The sequence below is a fragment of the Crocuta crocuta genome, unplaced genomic scaffold (assembly GCF_008692635.1).
Source record: "Crocuta crocuta isolate KB4526 unplaced genomic scaffold, BGI_CrCroc_1.0 scaffold61, whole genome shotgun sequence".
NCBI classification, from domain to species: domain Eukaryota; kingdom Metazoa; phylum Chordata; class Mammalia; order Carnivora; family Hyaenidae; genus Crocuta; species Crocuta crocuta.
This window is the reverse complement of record NW_027528369.1, coordinates 7,383,721-7,396,743: the sequence shown is the minus strand read 5'-3', so window position 1 is coordinate 7,396,743 and position 13,023 is coordinate 7,383,721. Positions and strand designations below refer to the sequence as shown.

The 13,023-nt window shown below is 60.6% G+C and overlaps 1 protein-coding gene across 1 annotated transcript in view; it reads left to right on the top strand.

Moving 5' to 3' along the window:
* Nucleotides 1-1,730: 1,730 nt before the first annotated feature.
* Nucleotides 1,731-13,023, top strand: part of SLC38A8 (solute carrier family 38 member 8) — a 19,388-nt gene continuing 8,095 nt past the window's right edge. The window contains exons 1-8 of the mRNA XM_077754216.1: nucleotides 1,731-1,894; nucleotides 2,312-2,406; nucleotides 2,644-2,834; nucleotides 4,079-4,277; nucleotides 4,414-4,439; nucleotides 6,379-6,506; nucleotides 7,596-7,697; nucleotides 10,573-10,630. Coding sequence (XP_077610342.1) covers nucleotides 2,367-2,406; nucleotides 2,644-2,834; nucleotides 4,079-4,277; nucleotides 4,414-4,439; nucleotides 6,379-6,506; nucleotides 7,596-7,697; nucleotides 10,573-10,630 — 744 coding nt within the window. The 5' untranslated portion in view covers nucleotides 1,731-1,894; nucleotides 2,312-2,366. The remainder of the gene's footprint in view (nucleotides 1,895-2,311; nucleotides 2,407-2,643; nucleotides 2,835-4,078; nucleotides 4,278-4,413; nucleotides 4,440-6,378; nucleotides 6,507-7,595; nucleotides 7,698-10,572; nucleotides 10,631-13,023) is intronic.

Sequence of the window (13,023 nt, the reverse complement as noted above, 5' to 3'; positions counted from 1 at the left end):
GGTGGACGCGGCGGATGGTCAGAGCGGGGCAGATTTTGAGGCACGAACTGGGCTTGGTCTGTGCCCTCCAGCTGCCCCTGCTGGTGCCCGGCTCCCTCCCCAGCCGGGCCATGACCTCCTTGCGTTTTTGGAACCCCCCCCGAAGGAAGAGGTGGGCTTGAAACGCCCGGTCAGCAAGCACGGCCTTTCCCGGGTGGTCGACCCGGGTCTCTACCCTGGGGGACCCCAGAACACCGAGGCCTTCCCAGGGCCCCTGGCTGAGCCTTCACACAGGGACTCCCTGTTCCCCTGATGCCTCCCTCCCCCGCTTCACCTTCCTCCAGGGAGCCTTCCTGCAGCTGGGGTCTCGTGGTCACCCCGCCCCACCCTTTGGACCCTGGCTCTTTGTGTCTGGTGCTGGTCTCCTCGCAGGTCGACTCTTCCTCCAAAATGGAGCCCTTCTCTCTCCACCTTTGACTTGCTGGTGCTCTGTGTGCGTCAGATGAGAACGCACTCGGACCCCAGCCACGTGAGGAGCACTGGGCTGAAGAGAGGCCCCTGTTGTGCTGAGCAGTGTGCCCTGCGGCCTGTGGCTGTGACCTTATTTGGAAAATGAGTCTTTCACTTGGCAGGTGCAATCAGGAAAGGATCTGGAGATGAGATCGTTCTGGAATATGTGAGTGGGCTCAGACTCCGGGGCAGGTGTCTTCCCTTGAACAGGAGAGGGCGGGGAGTTGATGCCTGGAGGGGCGCGGCCAAGGCAGGAGAGACCGTGCCCTGGAGCCTTTGCAGGGAGGGCGGTCCTGCCCATGTCTCAGGTTCAGGCTTCCAGCATCCAGAACCGCAAGAGAATAAATTCCCATGACTCTGAAACCCCCAGTTTGTGAGTTTGTTCCGGCAACTTCAGGAGACTCCCGCGCGGGGGAAGTCACGCCTTCTCCCTTCTGGAATGCTGTGCTCGCTCACTGGTTCAGCACCTCCCGCCCTGTGCACTGGCAGTCGGGCAGCCAGTTTGGGGGTGACGCCCCCAGGGTCGAACCCCAGGCCGGGCACTTGCCAGCCGACCCGTTCTGAGCCCCCTCCTCCCACCTGCTGTGCCTGCTGTGTGCGGAGCACGACGGTGTCACCCCCTCGGGATTCGCCGTGAGGACTCAGGCGCCCGGGCTGCGGGGCCCGGTTCCCAGCATTGCTCACTTGGTGGCGTCTGACACAGGGGCCGGCCGTGCGCTCCTGGGCCACACTCCCGGCTCCCTTTCCGCCCTCCAACCTGCCACTCGGCAGGTCCATCATGCCCTCGGTGCCCTGCGCGGAGCCTGCAAAGACCTAAACAGTCTGCTGGTGGCACAGTCAGGGGGTTGAGACCGTTGGAAACCACACGGAGGAAAGGCCTGGGCGCTGATCTGGCGGCCGCCAGATAAGGACTGATGGGTGAGGCCCCGGCCCCGGCAATGGTGAAATGAAAGCCACACTCCTCCAGAGGCGGCCCCTGGACCAGCATCACCGAGGAGCTGCCGAGAAATGCAGTCTCAGACCCCGCCCCAGACCCCCCGCTGGGTTGTAACACGCCCTCAAGAGGACTCGAACCTGGTGCCGGGAGTAAGCAGATTCACGTTTGAGTTCCAGATGGGACCTTCGTGGACTCCTATTTTCCAGACTAGGACAATTTCCTATTCTCTCATCTCAGCTGACAGTGTAGCAGGTCGGAGAAGCCGTGTCTACTCAACGTCCGGTCCAGACCAGCGACACCCGCCTCCCGGAACCTTGGGAGTGACGTGGAATCTTGGCTCCGCTGAGGGGACCCTGAATTCGAATCTGCCTTCAGACAAGACCGCGGGTGATTCACACGCACATTCGTTTCGGGGGCGGAGGGCCCGCTGACCGCCTGGGCCTTTGCACAGCCACTGTGTACTGAAAGGTGGGCACGTGGACCCCTTTGTAGGTGGAAACGAGGCTTGGAGAGATCACATGCTCTAGCTGAGCTCCGCGCTCTCTCCAAGCCCCTCCCTCAGACCGGGGGCCTCAGAGAGGGATCCTGGGCCCGGGTCCTTGGGTGACCGGCCTGCCCCTCCTGCTCTCCCAGCCACCCTCCATCAGACCCTCAGCAGCCAGGGAAGCCCCGCCTCCTGGGAGGGGCCTTCACCCGGGTGGGGGAGGGGAGGGCATCTTAAGACCAACCCCCTCCCCCCACAGGCTGGGAGTCGTAGAAGCTGCAACTCTTGTCCTTGTCCCTCTTGGTGTTGGGATGACCCCAGCACAGGTTCTCTAGGGCTCCCTTGATTGGCAAATCGTTTCCCCACCTCTGGCACAGCTAGAACTTTCCGTCTTCCCCCAGTGGGACCCCAGAAATGCAGCTGAACCCGCTCGAGCGAGCCTGAGCCCTGTCCCTCATGGCTGATGACCATCTCACCTTGAAGTCTGGATTTGCGGGTAAGGGCGAGGGGCTGGGGTGGGGGCTTGGGAGCGGATGGAGTAGGGGGTCCCCTGGTGAGGATAAGCCGAGGCCGCGGGGCCTGGGAACGGGTCACCGAAAGGGGCAGCGCGAGGTAGCCCGTGGCGTGGGGCCGCTGGGACAGACGTGTGACTCTGACTTGGGGAGCGAGGGCTGTCACAGCCAGGAAGGCAGCATGGAGACGGCGCCTCCCCCCACCCCGCTGCTGCTTCTAGCCATGGAGGGGCCGACGGGCGGCAGCCCCGGCCTCGCGGAGAAGCCGGGCCCCGCGGCCGCCAGCCCCTCTCTGTCCTCGCTGGGTGCCGTCTTCATCCTCCTGAAATCCGCGCTGGGGGCCGGCCTGCTCAACTTCCCCTGGGCCTTCCACAGGGCGGGTGGGCTGACCCCCGCCTTCCTGGTGGAGCTGGTAAGCATGTGCGGAGCGTTTGGGGGGCGGGGGGTCCCCTGGGGTGGGATCCGGGCAGGGATTCTCAGCATCCCTCCTGGGGAGCTGCCTGCCGTAGGTACGGCCCCTTGGAGACTTTTGGGTCGGCTCTGTGCTCAGCTGCCGTGGGCCAGGGCCACCCCGCCACAGCCCCGGGAGGAGAACACCCCTAGGCTGGGGGGTGGGGGGGAGGTAGAGGCCTCGCAGGTGCCTGCATCAAGTGACCCGTGTTCACCGAGCCGTCCCCTGGCCCACTGGCTCCTCTGCGGCCGATAACAGCTCCATGATGCAGGTTGAGCCCTGCGTGCAGTCGGATGGGGTGTAAGGTGCTGTGACCTCCCCACCCCCACCGTCCAGCCCAGGCCTCCTGCCCCGTCCCAGACGTCCCGCCAGCGGCAGGTGCAGCCTGAATTCCCTTCCCAGAAAGGCTAGGGCGGCATGGCCCCAACAGAGAAGGGCTGCTCATTAGCACAGCTTCATTTTATTTGCAAAGATTCTGTTCCCGAGGATTAGCAACTGTTGTGGGGTAGGCTGGTCCACAGACCTGACCTTCCATGCTTTTCTAAGGCGATCAGCTGATCATGGCCACGGGGCCTTTTCTGTCCTGCGGGAAACTGCCCGGTCCTAGCCTGTGTAGTGGCCAGCGTATGAAAATAGCCATGGGAGATGGGTCAGGGGTTTCTTCTGGGGACGGGACAGGAGAGAGCCCGGGGCACGGTGGTGTGTTCTCGGCCCTCACGGGTCGGGGTGTGCAAGTGGGTGGGCTGTAGCTCTTCTGATAATTCAGTTCTCTTAACCCACAACCCGGGGGCTTTTAGGAGAGTGGTGGAGGTTCTCGGGGTTTCTGATGCCTCACGTATCCAGCTGGGGCAGGATAGTGAGAATCTCAGGTGCATACGAGAGGCCCCGACTGTCGCTTACCCTGTGGCTCTGGTCTCTGGGCAGGGGAGAGCCTGGTGGCACATCGGGTAGAAGTCCCCGGTCTGCAGGTGGCCTCTGTGGGTGACCAGCCTGGTGGAGAGTGGTATCAAAGTCCCGAGGGGCTGGGCGCCTGGCTGGCTCAGTCGGTAGAGCATGGAGCATGTACGACTCCTGATCTCAGGGTCGTGAGTTCTAGCCCCCTGTCGGGCACAGAACCTACTCGATTAAAAACAAAAGGCCCGAGGGGCAGCTGGCTCGGGTGGCAGGCACCGGGTGCGCCCTGGCCCCACGGTCCCGCTCCGCAGGTGTCCCTGGTCTTCCTCATCAGCGGGCTGGTCATCCTGGGCTATGCCGCCTCCATCAGCGGCCAGACGACCTACCAGGGTGTGGTTGGAGGGCTGTGTGGCCCTGCCCTGGGGAAGCTGTGTGAGGCCTGCTTCATCGTCAACCTGCTCATGATCTCCGTGGCCTTCCTCAGGGTGATTGGGGACCAGCTGGAGAAGCGTAAGTACTGACGTGGAGGGGGGGGTCCCTGGGGGGTCTTCTGGTCAATGCTCGGGACGTAGGCACTGGGTGGGGCCTTGGGGGGACAGCAGAGGCCAAGGCCGTGCCTGAGCGCCTTGAGTCGTGGCAGAGGGAGTGGTAATTAGCGGCACCCTGGGGGCCGTGGAGGGGGCGGGGCTGTGCGCACGGCCAGCGGGGACAGTCCAGTTTACAGGTAGGGAAGCCCAGCTGCAAAGAAGCCCCTTTGGAGAGCGAGCCGTAACCCCTTGAATCTGGGGACGGACATCCAGGACCGAGCCCAGGCCCCCCTTGACCACTTCCCTGCAAACACTGCGCTAGCCGCGTCCTACCTGCTTCGGTAGGTTTCGTTTTGGTTCCATTCAACATACTTGCTAATTCTTGCTGGGATTTCTTCCTTGACTCGGGGTTGTTTACTTGCATGGTTCAGTTTCCAGTTACGTGGGAGCTTCCTAAATCCCTGTCTGGTTTCTGCCTCAGTCGTGCCACGGTCGGAGAACACACTCGGGGGGGTTTCGGGCTCCTGGCCCCCACGTGGTCAATCCTGGTGGCGTTCCATGCGCCCTTCGGGGACGTGCATTCAGTGGTGGGGCGTGTGGTTCTAGAACGCTACATCCGCTCCAGGTGCTCCTCAGCTTTGATGAGATCCTCGAGCCTCCCTGGTTGTTTTTTCAAGTGTTTTTTTTTCTATCGGTTCTTGAAAGACGAGCATTAAAATCAGCTGTTCGTGGGTTTGTGTATTTGACCCTTGAATTCTGTCAACTTTTGCCTCCTGGGGTTTGAAGTTCACAGGTTCACACCCGTGAATTGTCCCCTTATTAGCATGAACCATCGTCTCTGGTAATTCTTGGCCTTCAAGTCCATCTTCTTTGCCACGAATCTAGCCTTTCCAGCGTCCTTCAGGTTAGCGTTAGCCTGGCGTTTGTATCATCCTGACGGTTTCCGTGTTTAACTGGAGTGTTGAGATTTAACTGGAGTGTTAATTAGCGATAGGGTTGGATTTCACTGTCCCATTTTGCGGTTTGTTCTGTTCTGTCACCTGAACCACAGAGAAGGCCCCCAGTGCTGGCGGTACTGAAGTTCAAGGTGCCCCTGATTTGGGGAAGGGAGTGCTTTTATCGGGAAAAGCATGGAGGTTGGTAAATCTGAACCTCCCGTTGGGTAAAGGGGTACAGAAGTGCCCTGCCTGCCGGTGTCAAGTAGAGGTCATACCTGGTTTTGCCTCTGGTCACCTGCTGGCGGTGCAGTGTGAAGGATTCTGGGGCTGCCCTCAGGCTCAGCAGGAGGGCAGCTGGGGTGACCCGGCATCTGTGAGGGGACGGACCTCCTCCACAGGCTCGGGATAGGTAGCCAGGGGTGTGTCTCTCTGCAGGCAAGTCCGGGCTTCTTGGCAGGAGGGCCAAATAAAGATCGGGGGTGCTTGTGGAGGTTGGGGTGCTTGGTGTCTTTGTGTGACGTGGGTACAGATGACCTAGAAGTGACAGGTGCTGAAAGACCTCAAGGAGTGTTCTAGAAAGCGAGGGCTTAGGAGGGACTGCTGGAGTTCAGACATCTGAGCTGGGATCTGGGCTGAGGTGTTGCAGAGGGAAAAGCGGGGCTCATGCCCCTTCCCAGAGTGGGGGCTCGCACCCCCTCCCCCCGAGGTCTCTGTGCACCTCTGGGTGCGTGTGTTCCTGGGTCTCTGTGGCCCGCAACGCCTGCTTCGCTCTCCTGCCTGGTGCCTGTGTAGAGCCACCTTGGGGTCGCTGCCCCCCAACCTGGCAGATGTTCTGTAGAAACAAGCTACTCTGAGAAGGCCTTCGCTTGTACGCACGGCTGGCTTCCGTCTGGTGAATGAAGGAAGGTCACCGTACAGCACAGCAAGTGTCCCCAAGTGGCTGGTGAACCATCCNGGCTCCTGAACAACAAAAAAAAGGATTTTCTATAAGATGAGGGCCCAGGTGCTCGAGGGCAGGACCACGCCGGATTGTGGCCCAGCGGGCAAAGCTCCCCGAATGGCTGCTGAATGAATCTGTGTGCAGGTTCCTCCCCCACCCCGTGGTGGCTCGGGACAAGCAGACTCCGTGGCCACGGCCAACCCCAGCCCGACCCGGAGCAGGGAACCCTGTGGCTGNGGTACGTGGACCAGCGCCTCACACTGTCCCTGCTCTCCATGCTGGTCATCCTGCCCCTGTCCGTCCCGCGCGAGATCGGGTTCCAGAAGTACACCAGGTACAGGGTCTGCAGACGCTTCCTGCCTGGGTGGCGGCTCCGACCGGATCCCCACCTCCGCCAGCATCTGGGGGGGTGGGGGGGCGGTTCTCCCCACCGGGGATTGGGGCGGCCAGCTCTGGACCTCCCACTTGGAGAAGAGAAAAAAGACAGGAAGTGATACTGATCACGTGTATGTGTGAAGGAAAACCGAGCACAAAACTGCTGTCTGTGTTGACGTGGCTGCAGTTCTGTGAATCATTACGGACGGTTCACACGCACAGGCACGGGGAGACCCCAGACACACACACTTGTGTTTCATCTGATGGTCTGAGGCTTTGTGTTGTTTTTTGTTTTTTTTTTAATGTTTGTTTTTTGAGAGAGTGAGCAAGCAGGGGAGGGTCAGAGAGCGAGGGAAACAGAATCGGAAGCAGCTCCAGGCTCCGAGCTGTCAGCACAGAGCCTGACACGGGGCTCGAACCCACGAACCGTGAGATCATGACCTGAGCCCGAGTCGGACACTCCACCGACTGACTCTCCCAGGAGCCCCTACGTGTATACTTTTGTCAGACTTGGTTTTTTCAAAAGTACTCATCTGAGTTTGTGCCCTCCCTTCCCCTGTCGCGTTGTGAACGGCAGTAGACTTTTCACCTGAGAACTTGGGACCGAGTGACAACACGCAGGACACCTAGTCCCCTCGGTGCCTCCAGCCCTGGCTCCCCTGTCCCATCAGCGAGGTCAGGGGCACACAGCGCTGCGGTGTGGCCGAGCCGAAGGCGTCCCGACGTGGAAGCCACGTCTGAGCGCATGTTGTGTTGCTGAAATGGCAGCTCCTGAAGCTGCTGCAGCTGTCGGGTGTCGTCCTGGTTGGGAACTCAACCCACCTGACCCCTGGGCCTAAACCATCCTCCTGCTGTCCCCATTGCACAGACGAGGAAACTGAGGCTCAGAGCAGTGAGGACCTTGCCCAACCCCTGGCTAGTGTGGGCGGAGCTGGTCCTCTGACTGTGCTCTGTGTGACACCCCAGGCTCTCTGTGGCGGGGCTGGCGGCCCCGTGACCTTGCGGCCATCCCCTGCAGGCCGCTAACGCTGTGTGCCACCTGTGTTAGCATCCTAGGCACCCTGGCCGCCTGCTACCTGGCCCTGGTCATCGTGGCGCAGTACTACATGGGGCCCCAAGGCCTCGTTCGTGAGCCCCACCCTGCGCAGAGGTGAGTGGGAGGGGGCGGCTGGTCCTGGCTTCCCGGGGGGCTGTGCAGGAATCCCTGGAGGAGGGAACCCTCCTCCCCGTGGTTTGCATAGAGCCCTGGCCCCTCCCCGTGAAACCCTGCACGTCTCTGACTCCACAGAGCCCGACGAAGGCCCCTTTCCTTCTTCAGGACGGACTCAGCTATTCCTCGCAAGGGCCGGGGACAGACAGACAGACAGATGAGCACTAAAAGACCCCCGGGCTGGGGCTCCTAGGCTGTTGGCAGACGTGTCCGCACAGCATGGGGACAGCAGAGCTGGCCAGCTAGGCACAGGTGCCTGGGTGGAGTGAGCAGGAATGGGTGGGGGCCGGTGTGGCACCTCGACCCTCCCCTCCCCCGGCCTGGGTGAGGCCGAGAGCGGGGGAGGGGCGGGGTGCCCTGTAGAGATGCGGGGTGGCGGTGAGGGCTCGGGTTTTGCTGGGAAGGCTGCAGGATTTTGAGTGCAGCAGGGCTGAAACCCATCTGCTCGTGCCAGGACCATGCCAGAACCAGCTCTGGGGGTATGTGACCAGTATCGTCACCCAGAGGGCCCTGTGCTTGCTTTAATGTCCTGCTGTTGCCATCCTGAAGTTCTTTGTTTTAATGTTTTATTTACGTTTGAGAGAGAAACAGGCAGAACGTGAGCAGGGGAGGGGCAGAGAGAGACGGAGATAGAATCCAAAGCAGGCACCAGGCTCTGAGCTGTCAGCACAGAGCCCGACATGGGGCTCAAACCCACGAACTGTGAGATCATGACCTGAGCCGAAGTCGGATGCTTAACTGACTGAGCCACCCAGGCGCCCCCTTTTTTTAAACCTTTTTTTTGGGGGGAGCATGAACGAGTGAGGTAGGTAGAAGGCGACAGAATCTAAAGTGGGCTCTGCACTAACAGCACAAAGCCCGATGCAGGGCTCAAACTCACGAGCTGTGAGATCATGACCTGAGCTGAAGTTGGACACTTAACCGACTAAGCCACCCAGGGTGCCCCACTATCCTGAAAAAATTTTTTAATGTTTATTTTTGATAGAGACAGAGGATGATGGGGGGGGGGGACAGAGAGAGAGAGGGAGACAGAATCTGAAGCAGGCTCCAGGCTCTGAGCTGTCAGCATAGAGCCTGATGTGGGACTCGAACCCACGAACCATGAGATCATGACCTGAGCCGAGGCCGGACGCTTAGCCGACTGAGCCCCCCCAGGCACCCCACCTTTCTGAAATTCTTAATTGAACAGGGGGCCCCATGTTCATCTTGCACCAGGCTCCACAAATTACGTGGCCCTTCTTGGTCGACGGATTGGAACCGGGACATCAGAAGGAGAAGAGGCTGGGGCGACTCTGAGCGTTGGGCTGGAGCACTGGGAAAGTGCGGTTTCCTGGGGTGATAAGGCAGGAGCGGGGACCCGGGGAGGAAGTCACGTGGGGATGTGTTAGGGTGTAGGCAATTTTGAGATCTCAGATGAAGATGTCAGGTGACCTGTCAGACCTTTGTGTCTGGAGGTCAGAGAGAGGAGGCTGAACTGGAGAGAGAAACGTGGTTGGCGTTGGCCCAGAGGTGGCATTTAAGGCCATCAGCCTGGGTGAGAACTGTACTCTGCGCCAGGGGTACCGAGTCCAGCACTGGGAGGTTAGGGACGGGAGGCAGAGCTGCTGGAAGGAAAGGAGGGGAAGCTGGCAGATGGGTTAGCTTCCTTGGGGTCCTGGAAACAATGGGCACCAGCTGGGAGGCTGAGAAGAGCAGAGTGTATCTCAGTTGAGTTTAGAAGTCCAAAGTCAAGGTGTGGCCAGGCCCTGCTCCCTCTAGTGCCTCCAGGAAAGGCTCCTTCCTGCCCCTTCCCGCTTCTGGTGGCCCCAGTGATCACTGGCGTCCCTTGTCACTGAGATGCGCCCCTCTGTCTCCGTCTCCATCATCCCAGGACCTTCTTCCCTTGCCTCTGTTTCCCCTTCCAGCAAGGACCCCACCCCACTCCAGTGTGACCTCATCTCGGTTTATCTAATGACATCTGCACAGGCTCTATGTCCAAATAAGGCTCTGTTCCAAGGTTCCCAATGGGTATAAGTTGGGGGGATGCTATTCAACCCAGCGTAGAGGATGATAGACAGTGGGTCTCGGCAGTTGGAGAACAGAATTTCAAGAAGATGGGGGTGACTGCCACCAAAATGCTGTTGCTGGGTCCCGTAGGACCGAATCCCAGCAGGGAATTTAGCCCTGGAGGCTGCTGGTGATGTGACGAGCTTCATCAGCGCAGGAGAAGGGAGTGAGGGCCCAGGTGGATTAGGTCCAGAGGAGTGGGGGAGAGAGGCAGGGAGGAGCGTTCTTCTGAGAAGGGGAAGAGAGGAATGGGCAGGAGGTGATGGGGACCAAGGCCAGCAGGTGCTGCTTCCACCTCACTCCACTATGTCCCCCGAGGTGCTGGAGGCTGGTACCCAGAACTCCTCGTCAAAGGAAGCTGGGAGGGGGGGCCCTGGCTGCCGGCCCCTGAGGGGGCTGGACCTGAAGGTTCTGCCCTGTGTACTCCGTCCTCTCAGCAGCTTGGGTAGCGGTCAAGCCGTCCTTGCCCTGCTGGATTTGATGGATGCTGCCTATGCCCCAGCCCCTAACTTCGATGGGAACAGGCAGCCGCAGTGGGAAGTTGGGAACTCCTTCTAGCCCCGTCCTGCGTGGAGAAGGTCAAGTTAACCAATGTCAGCACAGTTGTGTTTAAAAGATGCAACGTGTAATATGCATCCTTGTAATTAAAACGCCTCTCACAGCCTGGCTGAGTTACGTTTTCCTGGTACTGCTGAAACCTCCTCTTCAAGTGGAGATGGTTTGGAGTTGAACTTTCTGTTAAGAAACACCTGTTCTTGTCTATTTGCAGCCCCTCCTCCTGGACCTCCGTGTTTAGCGTCTTCCCCACAATCTGCTTCGGATTCCAGGTAATGTCAGCGTGTGTGTGGAGGAGCCTGGCTTCGTGGAGGGCTGTGGTGACCCTCTGCTCCCTCGGGAGAGTGTGGCCACCCNCCGCCCCCCCGCCCCCCCCAACGTCAGGAAAGAAGGTTGAAGACTTGTTGTAGGATGAGATGGGCTGCCTTCTGGAAACGGTGCATGTCAGTTGTGGGCTCAGTGAGGTTTGGATTGCTGTTGAACCTGGGAACCTGGCCTCGCCAACACCAGCAGCACATTTGCTGGGTCCGGGGTCCGGGGTGGGGATCTAGAACTTGCTCCCTCCTCTGCAAGATTCTCGCGGGGCTGTCACTGTGACTGGAGACCTGTGACCACCCACTTGTACGGGACGCCTGTATGTAGGTGGATCCTGCCCCCCGCGCCTTGGAGAGGAAGGATCCTGGCTCAGGAGGCTTGCGGCCGGGGGGCTGGGCGGCGTGGCATACCGGACACGCTATGCAGAGTCTGACAGTGTCACAGAGGGAGGGTGTGGCATCCAGGGGACCGGCTTCTGAGGCCACCCTGCCCCGGGCGATTCAGAGCGCCCTTTTCCAGGATGCTCGAAGCTTGCGAAATGGTGGGAGGCAACAGGTGAAGGGGACGGCATTCAGCTAGTGAGCCGAGGAGGGGAGGCCCCAGGCGCAGTGGGTGAACTTCAGGGGTGAGGCGGGCGCCCCACATGGTGCTGGAGGGGTGCGGTGGAGGCCGTGGGCTCCTCCCTCGAGGGGGTTCCAGTCTCCTGGCTGGAAGTGGTCAGTGGCAGCTTTCTTTTCATGGTTGATTATAGGGAGGATTTGCCTCTGTCCTAAGAATAACCACCACCACCAAAACGGTCCCAGAGTAAAACTGAGTTCACGGTGGGGGGCGGGGGAGGGGCAGTGGTCCAGCCTGACAGCAGTGCCTCCCAGCCAGACTTTTTCTTCCCTTCTCTGTCATCCAGCTCCTGTTTCTGCTTTTCATCTTGTGTTTTCTTTGAGGATCATTTTTGAAAAAAAAAACAAAACAGGAAAAAAAAAACCCAAACCCTGGAACATTTCCATTTATCTTCCTTATAAATCAGCCGAAACCTCGCTTCTGGGGCTCAGCAAGCTGCTCACAGGAATTTCTCACATTGCTTCTTGCACGCCCAATATTTTGAAAGATCTAAAGCGTTGATTTTGCTGTCAGCGGTTTGGACGCGGCCTCCATCCCTCCCTCCTGCACCCGGGCACCATATGGTGCGGCAGGCTTGCACCGTGGGGGCCGCTTTCCAGATGCTTCCAAGGGCTGCCCCCCTCACCTTTGCCTCAGCCGGTTCTCCTNGACACAGAATCTGAAGCAGGCTCCAAGCCCTGAGCTGTCAGCACAGAGAGCCCGATGCAGGGCTTGAACCCATGAACTGTGAGATCATGACCTGAGCCGAAGTTGGACCCTCAACTGAGCCCCCAGGCGCCCCTTCCATGGCTATTTTTAAACAGCTGTCTTGAGGCATAACTCCCGTGGCAGCTGACTCACTCATTCCCTGCAGGGGCCCATCCGATGCCCCGTGCCTGTGGCCGGCCCTCCCCCCGCCCTGGCTCCACAGCTCTCCCTGTGCGTCTGCCTGTTTCGGGCGTTTCCTTCCAACGGGGTCTTGCGGCACGTGTCCCTCGTGCGCGGCATCTGTGCCCCCAGCGCCACGCGCTCCGGGTTCACCCTGTCGTGGCCTGGGCGGNNTGTCTGGGCCTGGGCGGCCGCCTCACCCTCCCACGGCTGCGGCGAGCGCGGCGTGCGTCCCGCTCCCCGGCCCGTGGGCGTGAGGCCAGTGCTCCTCTGCCTGCCCTTCCAGCGCCCGGAGAGCAGCAGCCAGCGCGGGCCTGGCCGGGCAGCCCCGTCCTCGGGAGCCGTGCTCCGGTCCCTGGTGTAAAAGCGGGAGAAACGGGGCCCAGGAGACCCGGCACGACCGTGAGGGAGGGCTGGACGATGTCCTGCCACAGCCACGTGTCTTCTCCCGACCCCTGCGCTTGGCCGTGGCTCCGAGACCGGCCCCCTGCTCCCCGCATGGCGTCCTGTGCGGTGCCAGAGTCTGTGGGTCCTGGGCGCTGGCGTGTCCTCAGGAGACAGAGCTGGGGAGACCTGTCCAGGGACCCATGCGGATGTGCCTCAGGAAGGCCGCGGGGGTATGTGCGGGAGGCAGGGACCTAGGTCCCTCGGCTTCCACTGGTTGACGCTCCTGTCAAGGGTCAGGCCGCCGCGGCCCGGCTGAGCCAGCCTGCGGGCCAGCGGCTCCTGCAAGGTCGCGGAGCCCAGGGGCGGAAAGCCGGAGATGCACCCGCAGCCTGGCGTGTCTGGACAGGCGTGTGTGAGCTCGCTCTCGGCTGGATGTGGTCACTGCAGGGGAATCGGGGGGGGGGGGGGGGGGGGGGGG